A 21,501-nucleotide genomic window follows, 5' to 3' on the forward strand; every position below is an offset into this window, starting at 1 on the left:
TTTCACTCTTGTCACCCAGGCTGGAGTGCAATGGCGCAATCTCAGCTCACTGCAGGCTCCACCTCCCAGGTTCAAGCGATGATTCTCCTGCCTCAGCCTTCCGAGTAGCTGGGATTACAGGTGCCCACCACCACACCCAGCTAATGTTTGTATTTTTAGTAGAGACGGGGTTTCACCATGTTGGCCAGACTGGTCTCTAACTCCTGATCTCAGGCAATCCACTCACCTCCCAAAGTGCTGGGATTAGAGGTGTGAGCCACCGCACCCAGCCTTTCATTCCTTTTTATGGCTACATAATTGTCTATTGTACCACATTTTGTTTATCAATTCATCACTTGGTGGATATTTGGGTTGTTTCTACTTTTGACTATTAGGAATAATGCTGCCTTCGACATTTTTGTACAAGTGTTCTTATGGGCATATATTTTTAATTTTTTGGGGTATAATAACTATGTTTAACTGAGGAATTGCCAGACTGGCTTTCAAAGTGGCTGCACTATTTTACATTCCCACCAGCAATGTGAGAGGGTTCTAATTTTTCTGCATCCTCGTCATCACTTGTTATTTTCCATCTTAAAAAATTATAACCATCCTATTGGGTGTGAAGTGGTTTTGATTTGCATTTCCCTAATGACTAATGATGTTAGCCACATTTCCGTGTTCAATTGGCCATTTGTATATCATCTTTGGAGAACTATCTATCCAAATCCTTTGCCCATTTTTAATTGGCATTTTTTTAATTGTTGAATTAGAGATGGATTTTTTTATAATTAGTCTACCGGGGTTTCTTTTAATTAGTTATGATCTGGAGAAAGAGTATTAGTAGCAAGAAACCAAGTGCTAGTGGATTTCTGGCCCCTGCCTGGAAAACAAGAAACACTTTTCTGTCTTAGTTCTACTTCTGATGTCTCTGTTCAGTCTGAATGACTAACACATGAAGGGCTGATTATGTGAACATTAAATCTGTGTGTGTAGCCTTCATGGCTTCCATTTCTTGCACTTAAAAAGCTGATGTTATATATTTTGTTTTGAAAGACATGTCGAGGGCCAGATGGAGAACTCCATGCCAACCTGCTTTGCCCTGTGGATGTGCTGGATGTTCCCGAGGGCACCTTGCCTGACAAACAGAGCACTGAGCAAGCCATACAGTTGTTGGAAAAGATGAAAACGTCAGCCAATCCTTTCTTCCTGGCCGTTGGGTATCATAAGCCACACATCCCCTTCAGATACCCCAAGGTGAAGAGCTGGTTGAGGGCTGATCCAGCACAGCTGCCACAGCTGTGTTGTTTGTTGAGGGAGGGATTTGCACAGGGAAGGTGGCCCCATCCTGCCATCCCCAGGCACCATGGGTGCCTGATGGGCACTAGTGTCCTCAGTGGAGTGAAGATGGGATTTGGAGGTCAAGGCCAAGAACATGTAAGAATCTTGTAAGAAATGCTTGGCTTTCTGCTTCCCTCCACTGGAGGATTTGATTTCCTTTTCTTGAACTTATTGAGCAGATGTTGGGTTGGATGGCGAGATCACCAAAGAGAAGTGAATCAGAGCTGGCTGCCAAAGCCTGTAATAAGGGATGGCCCTTCCAAAACAGCCCCAGGGAATGTGAAGCTCTCTTTAAAAACTGCCTGTTCCCCCTGAGCCTGTCAGGTTAGATCATCTAAACACAAAGCACTGCATTGCTTCTTGGAACCTCAAATCCTGTACTTGCTTGTATGTCATTTAGAGCATGTAGTCTTTTCTGTTTTAGAATCCTTTTCCATTTTTCCCTATCATGTTTTATGAGGGCCTGAGCATCCCATCCTTTTGACTTTGCAGAGAATGCCCCTCACATGTAATGAGAGTAGAGACCAGCAGTATGCTCTTTGATGCTGCAGGTACCTTGCTTTGATTGGCCCAGGGGATCTTGCCTTCCTAGTAGGAGCTGTCAGCCCCCTTGATAGAAGAAGGCTGTGAGGTTCACCTCTCGTGCCTCTTTGCAGAAAAGAGTTAACAAAGCTGGCCTGGCTGTGATTCTTTGAAAGGCCTGCTTATAAGTCTAGCCCTTGGCTGGCATCTAGGAACTTTGATTTCCGAAGTGTTCCCACTATTCCCAGAACTGGCTTACTATGCTTAAACTGTTTAGACAAACATTATGGTTGATAAATCCCTGGGTTTTTTTTTTTCTGGGAGCCTTGAATTTTGATATGTTCCAGACAGATAGTACCTACCTGACCAGCCCCAAATACAAACTGGATAATGAGGCTTTAGTGAGCTTCCCTAGTTAGCAGCATTTCACATGTATTGTCACACGACTCGTTACTGGGAGGAGTGAGTATCCTATGTGACTTCCCTGGAAGAGGACTTGAAGCTCGTGCCTAGTTTCCTCTAGACTTTGCCTCATGTGCCTTTTTTCTTTGCTGAGTGTGTTTCACTGTAATGTCATAGCTGTGAGTGAGACTAAATGCTGAATCCTATGAGTACCCCTCGTGAATTACTGAACCTGAGGGTGGTTTTGGGAGCCCAACACCTTACCACACTTTTCTAGCCAGGCAGGAGGTGGGGACAGGAACAGAAGGGCATCTGTTTGTATGAAGGAAGAGAGCTGTTGCTGCTCAGTTTGTAGGAAACAGAAGTCGTGTGATTTCATTGCTATTGGCATCTCATGAGAGTAACTTAAGGCTGGACTTCCAGTTCAGGGCCGAGCACATGGGGAATGCTAGTGAGCCATCACTTAAATGCATCACAGGCTTAGAGAAAAGGCAGTATAGATAGTAATAGAGCCACAACCTTGTGCTTTTGCTAAAAGAGTGACAACTTTGTGGCTTTGTGTTTTCCCCCAAGGAATTTCAGAAGTTGTATCCCTTGGAGAACATCACCCTGGCCCCCGATCCCGAGGTCCCTGATGGCCTACCCGCTGTGGCCTACAACCCCTGGATGGACATCAGGCAACGGGAAGACGTCCAAGCCTTAAACATCAGTGTGCCGTATGGCCCAATTCCTGTGGACTTTCAGGTATCAAGGACATAGTTTGGGGATGTATTGGACACTGATGACATAGTGTCATAGGTGAAACCACTTTTCTCAGACACAACTCCATCTATAATGTCTTATTAAGAGCTTTCTTTGTGTGAGTTATCGGGCAAAGTGCTGGGGTGGAGGTGTCCTATAGGTATTTAGGACACAGGCAGTGTTGCATGGATCAGGACTCTCCTAACCAGTGCCTTACCTTCTAAAGAAGGGAATATCCAGAGAGTTGGTGACTTGTTATGTGTGGACACAGAGGTGGGGAACCAGCCTGGGTGACCATTCCTAACCCAGGGGGATACTGTTTCATTTAGGTGACAGCTCATTAATTGTAGAGTGATGAGCAACTCCTGAGCAGCCCAGAATGCTTGGTTTGCTGGTACTTGCAGGTTCCCTCTGTGGGAAAGCCCATCCTGGCTAGCTTCACTCTCAGGGGGTGGCTTGGTGAGCAGGACCTTGGTTCAGAGGGAACTGGGCCACCATCATGGCCAGTGCCATCCAGCTGTGATGTCTGGCATTCCTTTGCCATGATTTAGGGGCAGAGCAGCCACACAATTAGAATCCTCACACTGACTCATCAATCACCCTTTCTCCCTGGAGAGCAGAATACACATTGACTAATGCTCTTTCTGGAATATTCCACACAGAACCCTGCCCTTCTCTTACCACATGAATGCTGTGGCAGGCAAGCTGTAGCGGATGGAAGATGGCAGTGTTTTCAAAGTGTGCATCCTAGACTACCTGCCGTAGAATTTCTGGGAGGGCTTGTTGGAAATGCAAAGTCTTGGCCCACTCAGATTTACACAATTGGAAGCTGGAGGTGGAACTTGACTTGACAACCGACATTTCTTAAAAAAAAAAAAGCACACCAGGTGATTCCGATTCATCAGAAGTTTGAGAGCCTCTGCTGTAGAGTATTGTTTAAAACAAACACAGAACAAAACCACCACATACAGATATCCCTTGCTGTCCAAACTTACTTGGCCCCTGAGTTTGCACAACAAGAGTTTGGGTGGTGAGAGGTGTACATTCCTCAGATCTATCTGATTCCGGTTTCACTGAGTTTGGAAAGCAATGCATCCATCTGTTTGTTTTCTCATTTTGTGTTTCTGGGCTCCTGATGGTGAAGTGGCTTGAACTGGCTCTGAGGCTACACCTGGATGCTTTATTAGTGATGGTCACTTAAAATGACCCTTCAGAATGGACTGTGTGCCAGGAAGGGCGCTGATTCATGTGTGGTTAGTCGTCATGGGGACTTAGTGAGGTACCTGCTCTCTGTTGTCTAGGTGAGGAAACTCAAGGCATGAGAGGTGTGCTGACTTGTCTGACAGCACAAAATTAGTGCTGGGTGGAGCGGATTCATCCCCAGGGACTGTAACTCCAAAGCCCCATGGTTGGATCTGTTGGTTCCCAGCAGTGTGGGTTCGAATTCATGTTCTACCTCATACCAGCTGCCTAACCTCTGTCAAGTCATGTTACCTCCCTGAGCCTCCCTGAGTTTTCTTCTCTATAAAACTGAAACAAAGTAGGTAAAGTTTTTCCATGATAACACCTACTTTAGAGATTTTCAGCAAGAACCAAAGAGAGCATATAGAAGTGTCTAGGACCGTGTCGGCCGCACGGAGCAATCTCCTTCAAGTTCTCTTAGTCCACTCCTTACACACAGTGGACAGCATGACTCAGAGGGCCTCCCAGATGCATGCACGTGCTGGTCCCAGCCCTGTATTCCCCTTGAACTCTGGCCTGCTCACTGTCCTCTTGCAGCTTTGGATGCCTGCATCCAAGCCCATCTCACTGCACCCTTGAGACTCAGCTCTGGGCTCTCTTCAGCTCCAGCCCTCTAACTCAGCTCCACATGAGCCAGTGACCTCAGGGGCCACACTCAGGAGTTTGTTGCCTGCTCCTTCCGAGTCACCACACTGACCACAACCTCTTCTCCTAGCACCTCCCTTGCTCTACCTCATGGGGATTGCTAGAGTATGGATTTCTATCTCCCCCTTGTGTCCAGGTCGTGTTGGCTTTGTTGCTTCCCTAAATAGCTAAGGCCTGGTGGCAGGTGACTTACTGTTCCTCCCAGCCGCTCAGCTCACCATACTTGTCCATTTATCCTTGCCCCTCCTACAGTACCTTTATTGTCAGACAGTCCAGCCACACCCTCTGCTTTCTAGTCCAAGTCCTGAAAGCTGCTGGAGAAAATCCACGCCCCCATGAAGCAGGGAGGCCCTCAGATGCCCCGCCTCCAGCCCCAGCAGCCCAGGCAAGCTCTCTGCTCAGCTCACCTCACTTGTTCTCTGCAGCTGCTCTGTTTGCATGACCTCTTCTCTACTCCCTTTCACTGCTCCCCTCCAGGCCTTTGCCACCCCTGTGCCCCATTTCTCAGTGGATAGCACCTTTCCTCTTGTAGAAATGGAAGCTGGTGGACAGCCAGAGGTAGGGGATTGGACAGAGTGGATGTGGGTGTGCATCCTGGCTGTGCCCCTTATCAGCTGTGTGACTCTGGGCAAGTTAATTAACCTTTCTGAGTCTTGGAGTCCTTAATGTGCCGTTCAGAGGATCAGATGCCACCTAGCGAGTACTTGCTGAATGGGCTCTATTAATAATCTCTGTCACTGAGACCTGGAATTTTGTGTGTGCATGTTCTGGGCTCGAGGCCTCTTCCCTCGACTCCCCACCACTGTCCCTGCTTCCCACGTCTGCAAGCAGAATGAGCAAGATCTTCCTTCTCACCTACCTTCCCTGCAGCCTCTCCATCCACTCTCATCCCTCCCAGCTGCAAAAGTGCCAGCACCCTTGCCCCTGCCTGTTTCTGCTTTCCACTCCTTCACCTGACCTCCAAGGCAGAGCTAGTGCACACTGGGCTGTTCTGGCTGTGTCTGTGGCCTCATTGTCCATTTGTTCTTCACCATCCTCTACATAGGCTTCCACTTCCCCAATCCAGTAAACTCTCACCTCAGCATTGACCGTGGTGGCCAGTAAAATCCATCTGTGTAGGTCCTGACCTTCCTTGAGCTCTGTGTCACTTCCTCACTGTTGGCCAGCTCCACCCCTTCTGGGACTGTTGGCCTCCCAATCCTTTCTGTGTCTGCCACTCAGGTGCCACTTCGCAGGCCCCCCACTATATCCTTTCTGCCTCTTCTTCCCCTGCTGGGCTCAGTTGAGCCTTGGCAGATGACTCCAGAACTACTCCTTCAGCCCAGGCCTCTCTCCTGATTTTCAGATATGTGTGTTGACCTGCCTGCCAGAGCCATTCCTAGGCAGATGACCCTGGAGACCTCAGCTCCCTAGGCTTCCACGTGGTCAGGCCACCACCCCTGCCCTGCCTTTTCTCCTTCCTCCTCCTCCTCTTGTGCCCCCTGCCCCCACATGCCAGCGAATTAATGCCACCAGCTGAATGTGAAACCTGGAGTCACCCTTGGGTTCCTCAACACCTCCTCCTCTGCTCCCTGCCCCCATGTCTACTTGATGCCCCTGAATTCCTCTCACATCCACACAGTCCTCTGGATCCTTCAGCACATTGTTCTGGACCGCGTCAGTGGGCCGTGCTTTGTTTTGTTCATTCAGCAAGTGTGGTGAGCACCTCTTATGTACCCAGCAGTGTCCTAGTACCATTTTGTCTAAAGCCTCTGGAATCTGTGTCTGTGTCCTGTTGCAACAGGACTCTTAATAACTTGCAGCCCAGATCATGTCGATTTCTCGCCTTGAAAGACCTCAGTGACTCCATTGGCCTAGAACTCGGAGTCTCCACTCCCTGGATAGACCCACCAGGTCCATATTATCTGGCTCGGACCTAACTTTCCAGTCACTCCTCTGCCCTCGCATTTGATTCTCCAGTCACATGGGCCTTTCATTGGCCTGAAATGCAATCTGCTCTGTCACAACTCCACACTGTTCCGTGCCCTGCAGCCCCTGCTTGGGGCATCTGAGCCCTATTTGTCTGACTGCAGGCGCTTCTTGTCAAACTCTAACTCCTCTGTGAAGCCTTCCCTGAATCTCCCAGGCAGATTTGAGGGCTTATTCCCCTGTGTCACCCCTGGGCCTCTGTGGGGGATTGGTCAGAGTGGTGGGAAAAACTACAGGGAAAGGATGCAAACCTTCTGAAAGGTCAGAAGGTTCTGCAGAGCCCCAGGGGAGAATAGCTGTTCTATAACCCTGAGGCAGAGGGCAAGGAGTAGTAGGTACAAGGGAGTGTGGGAGAATTTATCTTAAACAGGCTTGTTTACTTATGTTGACCAGGAACTGACCTTTGATCATCTGTGCATGTGAGGTTCCCTGAAAGGGGAACAGTAAATGTTAATTACCTACAGGTTGGCTCCAGGTTTTCGGCATTGTGCCTGCACTGAATAAAAGCCAGCAGCTCCAGCTTCTCGGGGCTGCTCTCTGGCCACTAGAGCCAGGCAGTCACCTAGCTGCTCTTATGCCGCATATCTGTGTCTGAGTACTCATTTCATCCATAGGCCAGGGTCTGCAGGACAGACCCAGCAGGCCTCACTGATAATTAAGCATTTTCTTGTCTCCATGATTGTGTCCTCACTGGATGGGGTGGCTCATCAAGGGTGAGGACCTTGTCTGCTTATTGCCTTACATCCAGGGGCTAGCATAGGAAGGAGGGAATACCTTTGTATAGGACACAGCCCTCCTGACAGGTGTCTTTCGTCCCCAGGAGGACCAAAGTTCCACAGGTTTCAGACTGAAGACTTCATCTACCAGAAAGTATAAGTAGGCCAGGGTTCAGCATAATCCTGCTAGAAGGCTAGATGTATATCTTTTCTCTTGACTGCAAGTGAGAACGGGTGAGTCTCATGATTGTCCTCACCCTGGCAGTGATGAGAAGAAGCTGGTGGGTCCAGCTGATAAGTCAGGGGCTGGTCTGAGAAGTCACGGCTCTCTTCTCACCCCTCTTTGGGGTGGAGGATTAATCTTTGTCCTTAGCATTTGTGAACCAGGTTGGGGATGAGAGTCAGCCCAGGAGGGGCCGGTGGCTCATTTACTTCAGGGCATGATCTGGCTGTTCCCAAAGTCCCTCTTCGGTTCAGGGACTGTGAAGGACATGCTGCTCTCTGGTATCTCCTTTGCTCTTCTCCTGCCTGCTGACAGTTTGTTAGAAATGAGCTCCATGTAATGGCCATAGTCCATGAAGATATGCAGTTGTAATCTGCTGTTGGGTTAGAAAGTGATCAGAGGGAAAGGCTCAGTCAGGGTTGCTGTTCTGTGTTAAATTATGAATTTTTTTTCCCTGAAAAGGGCTGTTGACATCCTAACCCCCCAGTACCGCAGAATGTAACCATATTTGGAAATAGGTTTATTGCAGATTTAATTAGTTAAGATCAGGTCATATTGGAGTAAGGTGGGCCCCTCCCTAATCCAATATGATCGGTGTCCTTTAAGAAGAGGGGAGAGAGACACGGGAAGAACACATGAAGATGGAGACACAGTGATACAGCTGCAAGCTGAGGGATGCCAGGGACTGACAGCCACCACCAGCAGCTAGGGAGAGGCAAGATTCTTCTACTTAGAGCCTTCAGGGAGAGAATGGCCCTCCCAACACCTTGATCTTGGATTTCTAGCCTCCAGAGCTAGGAGACAATACATTTCTGTTGTTTTAAGCCACCCAGTTTGTGATATTTTGTTATGGCAGCCACAGGAAATTAACAGAGCTGAATTGTATCTTTGTGACCTTTATCAGAGCATGTGTGGGCCTGTGTTTCAAGGGACTGAAGGATCAGTTTCTGTGTACATGTTCATCTCTTGGAACCCATCAGAATATGTGAGGGAGACAGAAAGGAGCAGTAGGTGACACATTCATCCACTGTGATCTGTGCCCTAAAGTGAAATCTGATTTGCTTAGAAATGTATCTTATTTGTAGACCTACAGATTTTGCTGTGACTCTGTGGGTGAAGTGATGCAGATGGTAGGAAAAGGAGTGTTACATTTTGGCTGAGAAAATCATTAAGGGCATCAACTAAGGGATTGGGATTGGGAGAGATGCTCAGGCAAGCATTATCTCTGTATGCCATGGCAATTTAAATTGCAGTCACTCCCATTTTTTTTTTTAATTTGCAGCGGAAAATCCGCCAGAGCTACTTTGCCTCTGTGTCATATTTGGATACACAGGTCGGCCGCCTCTTGAGTGCTTTGGATGATCTTCAGCTGGCCAACAGCACCATCATTGCATTTACCTCGGATCATGGTAAGCATTTTGAAATTCCCTGGTGAGTCAAAACATCTGAACTTTCCTGTGAAACATGCTTTGCAAAATTGCCATTGACATAAACATGGGTGTGTTCTCTTTTGTGAACCAGTGGTTCACAAAAAAGTGGGATCCTGGGGCATTTTTATGATCAACTTGTTAGTCCTGAGGCCTCTATCTTAGATGCTTGACGGATAGGTGTGGGTGGGTCGGGGAGAGGTCTTGTAGCAAGTTTTTTTTTTTTCTTGGTGAATGCAGCAGGAACCCACCCTCCATTTGTGTGGCAGAGCTCTTGTAACCCCCATTTTTAACCTAGAGGGTTGGAGGACTTTTAGTTTGGGTGGAGAGGATCCAGAGCAATCCTGGCAGAGCCCAGCAAGCTCTTCATGCCTGGCTCCAGCCCTCCCACCCCTATCCCCGCTGTTTTCTCTGCCGAGAGCCTGGGCTTTTCAAGTCTTTATCTCCTCCTAAGGCTGTTTCCTACTTTTCCAAAAATGAAACTATCTTTTTAAAAGCATTTTTTTAATTCTTCAACATTCCAAGAGCAGGGAATAAAACAGCAGCTCCCCCCGTTTCCCACTCACATAGTCTTGTTCCTCTCATCCTCACCCACTCCCCCATCTCTGAATTGTTCTGAAGCAAATCCCAGATGGTTCCATTTTCCGATCACTATCTCTGAAAAATATTGCCTCTTTTGAAGTATAACCATAATACTGTTATACTTAGAAAAAGGAAAATAATTCTTTCATATCATCAAATATGAAATAGGATAATAGTAAATCATAACATGTGCTTATCGTAAAAAGAAAAAAGGATACAGAGCATATAATTCAGGGCCAGAACATCCTGCCCTTTTCTCCCACCTGCTCAGGGCTAACAGGTGCCAACAGATTAGGGATCCATCTGCCAGCCGTCAGTTGTGCACATATGCACACAGGGATATATGTTATACATGTGTATGTTTGTAACATGTATGTCACAAGATGTGATTGCTTGTTCGGTGTGTACTGTTAATGTTCCCTGGTTTTGTACACTTAATGTCGTAGACAGTCTCTGTGTCATTTCTCAGAAGCCTACCTTTTCCCTTAGAAATGTCTGTAATATTTTATTATATATGGAGGTGCCATAATTTTTCACATATTCCTGATGATCTGCCATCTGCTTCTGACCCCTCAGTGCCCAGTTTCCTCTTCTCCACGAACACACTCTTTGTTGTGAGGCAGCTGCCGTAGATTACAAATAGCCCATCTCAGAGTCCCCTCCTGTGACATTCTCCATCAGAACCGCCTGGGAGCTAGTAAAACATGCTGGTTTCTGCAACTGGTCTCAGGAGCTCGCAGTTCTGGGCATGGGAAAGTGCACTTTAACACGTGTCTCAGGTGGTCTGGCCACTTCTCCCTGGGCTCATCATTCCCTGGGCCTTCCTGTGTTGCCACGTCCTCATCTTGGGCCTCTGGGGCAGGAGCCAGAAACCTCCTGAGCTCCCTGTCCAGGTCATTGGGCTTGTTCCTCCTGATCTCGAGATAGATCCTTGGGGCCCACACAGGCATGCGTTCTCCTTAGCCAGACTTCCCCGTATTTGCTCCTGGCTGCAGCAGCACAGGCTGAGGCCCGGCACCAGATGTTCAATGCGATCTTGCAGTCAGGCGGTCCACAGCTATTTCTGTAGCATGTGCCATGTGCCAGGCCCTGTGCCTGGCCTGGGGGCCACCTCTGCCTGGTGCAGGGCAGCTCACAATGGCTCTCAGAGGCCGAAGGCTGTGTGCCGGTATTCAGAATGCCACAGAGCGCCTGGCTGCTGTACCTTCAGGGCCTCTATGGGCAGCCCAGTCAGAGTTGCGGGAGTGGATTCCTGAGGTCCCACTGCCGGGGTCCCTCACTTTGCCATCCTGCAGGCTTCTCGATCCTCGACCTTTTAGATTCCCACCACACTGAATCTAAAAGGGACAATGTGACTTCTAAGCTGGTGGCCTAGGAGCCTGCCGATAACCTACCCATTCATCAGCCCTCGTGGGTCAAGGCTGCCTCGTCCTCCCCGAGAGAGTGGAGAGGTCGAGCAGTGGGGATACCCCTCAGGCCACGGGGCTTACTGACTGGGGCAGGTGTCAGGGGGAACTCCCTCTCTTTCTGAGCTCCAGTGAGCTATCTGAAAGTCCCCACCATACTCCCCAGTACTGACAGCCAGAGGCAGGAAGGGCTCACCAGAATCATTGGGCATCTGTGATGGGCATCAAGTCTGCTTTGATTATTGATGAGTGGGTAAGAGGGTCCTCTCAACTTGGGGTCTTCTTAGGAAAGCACTGTCAACTCAGAACAGGTTTCAGCCCTGTTCTGGAGACCACAGGCCCTGGAAGGCTGAGACACCGTTTGCAGCCCCAGCGTCATCTGTTAGACGCAGCCAGCAAGGTCTCATGCTGTGCGGTATATTTCAACACTTTCTCAAATTTACCCGTGGCAGCTTTTGGTGTGTTTGGTTATTTTTATAACACTACTCACTGTACAATTTCTGTCATGCACATTTTTTGTATCAAAAAGGGTGCTGTAACTTAAAAAGACTGGGTATTTCCAACTTGGAGTATTCAAACCATCTTTTGCAAGGGATGTTTTAAATCAACATGAAGGGTTGTTTTTAATTGAGGTTAAGGATCTGAAATGAGAGGTTTTGGTTTGCCCTATGTATGGTATGTCTTAAAAATCAGCGAAGATGTCCTTGTCTTCTTTGAATTTGGCGAGTGTGCTGCAGTTCCACAGCTCAGTTTTAGGTGGCACATACCCCAAAACTGAAAACCTGACCTCGTAGAGCATGAGTCAAAAGATAGGTAGGTACAGGACAGGGCAGTGGTAACACTACAGCTTTCAGGATTCCCACCCTGTCAAGAATGAGCGTGTCTTAGCAGGGGAGGAATGCATGTGTGGGAACCACCACAGAGCCCTATGTTAGGTATATGTTGCTAGTAGTTTGTTAAGATATTTGAGTTTGGGAATTTAATTATGTTTTCTTTCTTAAAGGTTTCCTCATGAGGACAAATAACTGATTTTGAGTAAAGCAGCATTCAGTTGAAATAACCCTTTCTGTGGTAATTCCAAGTGAATATTTTTCTTCTAGGTGATGAGTTTCTACTTCCTCTGGTTTTTATAACAGGAAATGAAATGGTATCTAAAATAAACAAGCTGTGGTATGATGATTATTCATTTTCTGTCATTCTGTGCTTTTTATGAACTAGGGTGGGCTCTAGGTGAACATGGAGAATGGGCCAAATACAGCAATTTTGATGTTGCTACCCATGTTCCCCTGATGTTCTATGTTCCTGGAAGGACGGCTTCACTTCCGGAGGCAGGCGAGAAGCTTTTCCCTTACCTCGACCCTTTTGATTCCGCCTCAGAGTTGATGGAGCCAGGTATAAAATATGCTGAAATGATATTGCTTGACAGTAAGATCACCTTTAGTTTATACGTGAACCACTTTATTGACTCATAGGCTTTGGGGGTTCCACAGACTCCCCCCTTCCTGCCTTGTGTTGGAATTTCTTCTCAACATTTTGTGGTCAGCACACGCTTCCTGAGCATCTCCCATACTCTGGGCGGGAAAAGAGTGACAGAACCAGAATTGACAAGTATGGCCCCTGTCCACAAGGAGCCTTGTGGGATGATGATGGACAAAGGAACAGGTGCACCCCCAAGATGAGGAGGGCTGTGGTACAGTCTACAAGAGCCTGCTCCAGAGCTTAGAGTAAGGGGCTGCCCCCGTAACAGATGAGTAGAATCCTTTCCCTCGATGCACCCTTTTGGTAGGGACTCAGCCTTCTTTGTGGGGGGTACATTTTCCATTTTGACAGCTCATCAATCTAGTGAACCACTAGATCTGTAAAATCTACCAGGTGATTCTACTCTGCCCTCCCCAGCAGTGAAGGGCAAGTTTACTTTGACTTCCATGTGCCAGTCCTTCAAAGCTTTGAAAACAGCACTGATGCCCCGGACCCTGTTCCTCCATCAATATCTTCTCTTCTCTAGGCTGAAATCCCCAGTCCTTCAACCATTCGTCACAAGGTAGTGTTTAGACCCGTGGTTGTCCTGGTCTCTGTCTTCCAAAAAGTTTCAGTTTGAGAAAGCACTTCCAGAATACCAGTTGGACCAGATACCCCTCCTGGATGTGTGGGCAACCTGTGTGGGTTCTTGTGAGTTCTATCCTGACTTGATCTGCCCAGTGCATTTCAGAGACAGGTTGTACACTGTCTCTGAAATGACATATGACGTTTGCTCTTTTTGGAGTGCCTCTTCTATGAACTATGCTAAACCAGATTGCCCCCTTTCTGGACTTAAGCATTTAATCCATCCTTAACATCTAAGTCTTGTACTGTATATTGATTCCTGTTTAAATTTGTCTTGGTTCTGGACCATCATTCGGGCCTTTCTGGATCTTTCTGAGCTTGCTTTATACTACCCAATTTTATTTTTCGCACATTTGATTTTTGTGCACTGCATGCCCTGTCTTCTTTCATGTCATTGATAGAAAGGTTAAACAGTTTCAAGGCATGATTTTAGCCCTTTGTTTACTGGGAAAGATCTTCTGATTGGTTGAGAATCTTTTCTGAAACTTTTGTTGGGAAGTGTTCAGCAGTTTAGAAATTGATGTAACTGCACTGCCTTTCAGTTTATTTCCAGATTTTATCTCTTGCTGTGTCTTTTCCCTGAACTTCAGACTTTTGTTTCCAATAGTCTTTCCCACTTAGCCAGCCTAACATATCCAAAGCTGGACTTGACCTCTTTCGTCTTCAGCTTTTCCTTCAACACTCGTCTTGTCCTCAAGAAATGAGAATAGTCACTCATGCCAAAAAATCATGGAATAATCTCAACCCCTGTTTTTCTCTTACTCCATATGCAATATTCAGTCTATGAGAAAGCCTGTCACACTCCATTCAGACTCTGTGTACCACTTCCCACCACTTCGCCTGCCACTGTCTTGGACCAGACTGCCGCTGTCTTGTGCTGAAGTACTGCAACAGCTTGCTAAATGGTCTCCATGCTTGTGCCCTGGATCCCTTGGAGGTTTTCCTCCTCAGGGCAGCCACAGTGATTCCATTAAAACCTAAGTCAAGTCATGTCACAGCCCGGCATGGGAGCCTCTTATGTACCCTTCTTGATCTGAGTAAAAGTCGTCACAGTGGCCTTACATGTTCTGGCCCCATTATCTCCCTGACCTCATCTTTTTATAAGTATCCAGGCCAGTTGTCCTATACAGTGTCCCACAGCCTGGATTTGTCGGATTGTTTCCACATGACTACATTCAGGGTAACATTTTTGACACGTGTGCTACATGGGCTATCGTATTCTCCCATTGTGTCACATGGTGGGGGCACTTCATGGCCAGTGTTACTAGTATTGTAAGTTTGATCACTCGGTGAAAGAGCTAGCATCAGCCAGATCTTGCCATTGTAAAGGTACCTTTTTCAACTTTCTTTACTTGTTTTCTTTTTATTTTACTTAAAAATCAAGTGTCTAGAAAATGAAATCAAGCACGATAAAGCACTGTCTTAAAGATCCAGAAGGGCCAGAATGATAGTGCAAATCCAATTTCAATTTTAACAGGAATCAATATAAAGTACAGTATTTAGACTTTAAATATGGATGAACCACAATGAAATACTACTTCATACCCACTAGGATGGCTATTAATAAAAAACAACAACAAAAAAAGCTATGAAAGGCTGGGCGTGGTGGCTCACGCCAGTAATCCGAGCACTTTGGGAGGCCAAGGTGGGCGGATCACGAGGTCAGGAGATCAAGACCATCCTGGCCAACAAGGAGAAACCCCATCTCTACTAAAAATACAAAAATTAGCTGGGCGTGGCGGTGCATGCCTGTAATCCCAGCTACTCGGGAGGCTGAGGCAGGAGAATCACTTGAACCTGGGAGACGGAGGTTGCAGTGAGCCGAGATTGTGCCACTGAACTCCATCCTGGAGACAGAGCTAGACTCTGTCTTAAAAAAAAAAAAAAAAAAAAAGAAACAAGTGTTAAGAGTGTTAGTGATTACATGGAAAAATTGGAACACTTGTGCATTGCTGGTAAGAATGTAAAATGATGCAGCCACTGTGGAAAATAATTTGGTGGATCCTCAGAGTTAAACATAGAATTACTCTATGGCCCAGAAGTTCCACTCCTAGGTATATATATCCACAGAGCTGAAAACAGGTATTCAATCAAAGGTTGTACATTAATGTTCATAGCAGCACTATTCACAGTAACCAGAAAGTGGAAGCAATTCAGATGTCTCTTGACAGAAGAATAGACAAAATGTGGTCTGTCCATACAATGGAATATTATTCAGTCTTAAAAAGGAAGGAAACTGACACATGCTACATCATGGATGAACCTTGAGGATATTACGCTAAGTGAAATAAGCCAGTCACAAAAGGACAAATACTGTATGATCCGACTCCTATGAGGTATCTAGAGTAGTCCAGTTCATAGACATAGAAAGTAGAATGGTGGTTTCCAGTTGCTGGGTGAAGACGGAGAAAGGGGAGTTGTTACCTAATGGGGACAGAGTTTCAGTTGTGGAAATTAAGAGGAGTTCTGGAGATGGATGGTGGTAATGATGGCACAACAGTGTAAATGTACTTAATTCCACTGAACTGTATACTAAAAAGTGGTTATGATGATAAATGTTATGGTGTGTGTATTTGACCGTAATAAAATGCAAAGATAACTCTAATGCAGACATCCAGAAGGGAGTAATGTGTGGGGTGATCCTGTGGGACTCAGAATATCCTGTTCCTCAACAGACTTTTTTACCCAGTGGTTTTAGCCTTAATTGATGATCCTTGTCTGAGTCAGTTATTACATTGGTGGTTCCAAAATTCAGGTTGTTTTAGAAAGTGCCAACAGCCTCGTGGGACCCTAATTTTGCATCCTGCTATTCGATTGGAGAGTAATTAATACAGGGTGAGGTGCTGAGGCGGTGTTTCTAAACGTCTGTTGCTAAAGAGAAATGTTGTGAATTAAAAAAAGAAAACATATGGAGCCCAGACAGGTTCCTTTACTGCTCCTGCCTGGCCGTGGCAGGCTTTTATAATATAACCCATTCTGCTCTGTCGCTTCCTGTTTCAGGCAGGCAATCCATGGACCTTGTGGAACTTGTGTCTCTTTTTCCCACGCTGGCTGGACTTGCAGGACTGCAGGTTCCACCTCGCTGCCCCGTTCCTTCATTTCACGTTGAGCTGTGCAGAGAAGGCAAGAACCTTCTGAAGCATTTTCGATTCCGTGACTTGGAAGAGGATCCGTACCTCCCTGGTAATCCCCGTGAACTGATTGCCTATAGCCAGTATCCCCGGCCTGCAGACATCCCTCAGTGGAATTCTGACAAGCCGAGTTTAAAAGATATAAAGATCATGGGCTATTCCATACGCACCATAGACTATAGGTATACTGTGTGGGTTGGCTTCAGTCCTGGTGAATTTCTGGCTAACTTTTCTGACATCCATGCAGGGGAACTGTATTTTGTAGATTCTGACCCATTGCAGGATCACAATATGTATAATGATTCCCAAGGTGGAGATCTTTTCCAGTTGTTGATGCCTTGAGTTTTGCCAACCATGGATGGCAAATGTAATGTGCTCCCTTCCAGCTGGTGAGAGGAGGAGTTAGAGCTGGTTGTTTTGTGATTACCCATAATATTGGAAGCAGCCTGAGGGCTAGTTAATCCAAACATGCATCAACAATTTGGCCTGAGAATATGTAACAGCCAAACCCTTTTGTTTAGTCTTTATTAATTTATAATTGGTAATTGGACCAGTTTTTTTTTAATTTCCCTCTTTTTGAAACAGTTACAGCTTATTTACTGAATAAATAGAAAGCAAACAAACTCAAATTATGTCATACCTTTGGATACGAAGACCATACATAATAACCAAACATAACATTATACACAAGGGATACTTTCGTTATTTGTGGAATTTAGTGCATTTCAAAAAGTAACCACATATCAAACTAGGCACCACACTAAGTTCCTGATTATTTTGTTTATAATTTAATAATATATCTTAGTAGCCCTATATATTCAAAAAATTATGTTAACATGTAATCCATGTTTCTTTTTCAAATCTAAAGTTAAAAAAAAAGCAGAAACCAGTGTCTTAAAGTCTATCTTTTATTTTTGTTTCTAAGACCATGGGATTTCAAAATCTCAAGATAAAATATGTATGAAGTAATTAATGTCGAATTTTTACATCAAATAATAAATAATGCTCAATAAACTAGAGATATCAGATGTGTAGGAAATTTGATTAAACTTTTTTCAGATACTTTCTGGCCCAAATATAATTTGTTAGCAAATAATATGACCCTTGAACTCAATGGCCATCTATTAAAAGACTGTTGTTCATACTGGAAAACATTTAAAGATGTAACTATATCCATGGGTGGATTGAATCACTCAAAATATATTAGTATCCTTCTTTGGGGATGGTTGGTTGCAGACATATGTTTATTCAGGAGGCAGAAAATATTCCATTTTAATTGCTAATTAAAGAAAACATTAAATTCTGAATTGTTTTGAGGACTGTGAAGACTTTTCATTAGTGTAATGTTAGGTCATTGTCAATCTCCCAGAATGTAGTTCTATATTCTCTAAATATGAAAGTATCCAGAAAGGCCAGTGGTAGTAAAAAGCTTAGTGTATATAATCTCAAAAGGGATGGAATATTTACAACTCATATTTATAACATGTTGAATCTTATCAGTTATCAGTAGTCATCAGAAGTGTCAATAGCTTTCTAAATAAATATTAAATGTCTACTGTCCAGTAGTGAAGGAGTAATTTTTAGTAATTTTCTCTTTACAAAGTCTCCAGCGTTTCAAGGTAAATGTTTGTGAAACAAAATACAGCAAACTACATTAAGTTACTGCAGTGTATTGTTACCAAAAATGACAAGATATTATATTAAAATCAGTAAATTTTGGACATTTTTAAAATTAATTAGCCTACAATAGAGGTATATATGGTAACACGGTGATCTTCTAAGCAGTTAAGTGACTGACTGTTCTGGCAACAACGACTTCTGTGTGACTGAAGGGCCCTGTTCATCTCCTGATCCTGAAGCTCGTCTCTCTTTTGAGCCTCGGCTTTCTTTGGTCGATGGTTTCCCTCAGCTTTTTCTTCGCTGTTCTTCATCCTCGTTGTTGCTATCATCATGTTCACTGTGGCTTTTACAATACAGCCTGTAAATTCCTTATGACTTAGTTCAGTGCATTTGGCTTTATCGCCTACCCCACAGTTCTTTACCTTGACTTGGCTTAGAGAAACCATATCTTTGTTGCTTCATATAACCCTTCCCCAACCGCACTAAGCTGGACATAACTTATTAGTGGTCCTCCAGGCACTTTATTTGTAGAAATCTCTATTTCACTTGAGCAGGGGTTCTTTCATATGGTTTAGCTGACAGCAGAACTAGTGATTCTAGACATTTTGAATGGCCCTCATTCAGTGGCTCACAAACATGAGGGAGCATCAGAACTACTTGAGGGGCTTGTTAAAACCCAGTGTGTTAGAGGCTGGATGTGGTGGTTCACGCCTGTAATCCCAGCACTTTGGGAGGCCAAGGCAGGCGGGTCACTTGCGGTTAGGAGTTCAAGACCAGCCTGGCCAACGTGGTGAAACCCCATCTCTACCAAAAATACAAAAGTTAGCCAGGTGTGGTGGTGCATGCCTGTAATCCCAGCTTCTTGGGAGGCCAAGGCACAAGAATCGCTTGAACCAGGAGACGGAGGTTTCAGTGAACGAAGATTGTGCCATTGTACTCCAGCCTCGGCGACACAGCGAGACTGTGATTTTCTTTGGAGACTCCTAGATTTTCTGTGGTTTTGAACTGAATTTGTTGGATGTTGGCAAGTTCCTCTTATGAGCTGTTTCTTTATCCTGCATTTGCCCCACAAAGACTTACCTGGAGGTGAGCAAAGTATGTTTGGTAGTGAGGTCACAAAGGCAATCAGCCCCTTCCTCCCCACTCCCATTGCCATCTTCTCAGTCCTTCTCCCTTTCTTTCCAAGTAGATCACCCACCCCTCCTCTTTCCTCCCCTGTCCCTAAAATAATCCACGTGTCTTCCTAAAATCTCTCTTTGATCCTGTCCTTTGATAACACCGTCAGTGCCTACTACTGGGTCTAGACAGACCTCTGTTGAGCAGTCAGAGTCTTCCCTGACTCCACAATGCCCCTTTCCTTGGCTGACCAGTGTGACTACTGGTCCCCACCTTTCCCTTGCCTATCCCTACCTCCCTCCTACTAGGTTGCCCCCTCCCTCTCTCCACCCATTCATTCATGACCATTTTTCACTACCAAGCTCCCCCACTCCTGAAGGAGGCTGATGTTTTTGTGACTCTGTAGACTCTATTGTGGAATGGAATGAACATTGCTAAAGAGTCTTGTGTTCGCTTTACTTTAAAGAGGTATTTTTTTCCTAGTTATGAAATTGATGTGTCAGTTATGGAAAAATTAAAAATGCACAAATACATGAATATTTTACCACAAAATTACCATATAATATCTTGTCTTTTTGGGGGTGTGAATTTTTTGCATTGTTCTGATCATATCGTGTTCTTTATCATGCAATTTATGTTCTTTTTTACTAAGTATTATGTGTGGTTATTATAGATTTTCACAAAGATACTTTATATTGCTGGTAATATATTTTATTGTGTAGTCTTATAATTTACTTAACCTTCTTTCAATTGTTAGAAATTTAGGTTATTTCCAGATTTTCAGTATTGTAAATAATGCTGTGATGACCAATTTTGTGAATAAAATGTTTTTATGTATTTCAGATTATTCCCTTAGGATAGTCTCTCAGTGCCGAGTTGTCAAAAACATCTCCATTTTGCTTCTCTTCCTGCTCTCTTGCTGCCTTAGGGAGTAGTAAACTGAAACATAAAGTAAACATGCATACAAATAAAAAACATAAAACAAAAATAAGCAACCTGATGGTAATAGGTGAAAGTGGTAACCTGTTTTAACTTTGAATTCTTGCTGGGCGCGGTGGCTCACGCCTGTAATCCCAGCACTTTGGGAGGCGGAGGTGGGTGGATCACGAGGTCAGGAGTTCAAGACTAGCCTGGCCAAGATGGTGAAATCCCGTCTCTACTAAAAATACAAAAATTAGCTGGGCGTGGTGGTGGGTGCCTGTAATCCCAGCTACTTGGGAGGTTGAGGCAGAGAATTGCTTGAACCCGGGAGGCGGAGGTTGCAGTGAGCCAAGATCGCGGCCACTGCACTCCAGCTTGGGTGACAGAGCAAGACTCCGTCTCAAAAGAAAAAAAAAACACAAAAAAACTTAAAATTCTTTGCTTGTTACTGACCTTGATCATGGTTCTCTTTGTACGGTAGTTGGGCATTTGTATTTCCACTTGTGTGAATTTGCCTTTAAATTTTGGTTATGGGTTTCACCTTTTAAAATAATCAAACGTATTTATCTTTTCCTGTGTGATAGTTTTTTTCTGTATCTTTTCCTGTTAAACACACAGACCCCTCCCCAGTCTGGAGATTGAATAAATATTCACTTTCCTTTGCATTGTTCGTGGTTTGGTTTTATGCTTACTGTGTCTCTCCACCCCATTATCAGAGTAATATATGCTCATTGCATAAAATCTGGAACATGTGAAAACTGGAGATGAAAAGAAGCCCACGATTTGAGACATACCCACTGCTGACATTTGTATATTTCCCTTCACTCTTTTACCTGCCTAAAGACATATATGCAGATGTGGACATAGTTAGCTTTACATAGATGCAGTCTACCACATATAATCTATATCTTGTTTTTTTGATCTAACACAATGTTAGCTTGGTTTTTTATGTCATTGACAGTTCTTGGTTAACAGCTGTAATGGCTGCACAGCCCTGCTTCATTTTTTTTTTTTTTTTGGACTGAAATGTATGTACCACATTCTGCTTATGCATTCATCCACCAATGACCACTTGGGTCATTTCTACCTTTCGGCTATTGCAATAATATTGCTGTCAACAAGGATGTACAAATATCTGTTTGAGTCCCTGCTCTTAATTGTTTTGGATGTACATCCAACCTACATTAATCTTTAATCACTGAAGATGTTGGGGTTTGTGCTGGGAAGTAACCAAGTGACTCTGGAGCAGCCTCACCTTAGCTACAGAGGGAAACTGACTCTTCCCTCTCTGCCCAATCTTTTGCCGCCTGTCAGGTTCCCAAGCTGTCCGTACCTCACTGTGTGAAGGGCTTTGGGTATAAACTCCCAAATAGAGGCTCAGCCCCTTTTCCTTTCCCAAGTCCATCCTGCAGGTTA

General features: G+C 45.0%; 1 protein-coding gene across 1 annotated transcript in view; it reads left to right on the forward strand.

The window, feature by feature from the left end:
* The window catches only part of IDS (iduronate 2-sulfatase), a 34,128-nt gene extending 13,378 nt beyond the window's left edge, over positions 1–20,750 (forward strand). The window contains exons 4-8 of the mRNA XM_058441364.1: positions 1,036–1,236; positions 2,818–2,988; positions 9,062–9,188; positions 12,413–12,586; positions 16,298–20,750. Of these exons, the coding sequence (XP_058297347.1) occupies positions 1,036–1,236; positions 2,818–2,988; positions 9,062–9,188; positions 12,413–12,586; positions 16,298–16,770 (1,146 nt within the window). The 3' untranslated portion in view covers positions 16,771–20,750. The remainder of the gene's footprint in view (positions 1–1,035; positions 1,237–2,817; positions 2,989–9,061; positions 9,189–12,412; positions 12,587–16,297) is intronic.
* The last annotated feature ends 751 nt before the right edge of the window (positions 20,751–21,501 follow it).

This window comes from Hylobates moloch, unplaced genomic scaffold (assembly GCF_009828535.3).
Source record: "Hylobates moloch isolate HMO894 unplaced genomic scaffold, HMol_V3 SCAFFOLD_7, whole genome shotgun sequence".
NCBI classification, from domain to species: Eukaryota; Metazoa; Chordata; class Mammalia; order Primates; family Hylobatidae; genus Hylobates; species Hylobates moloch.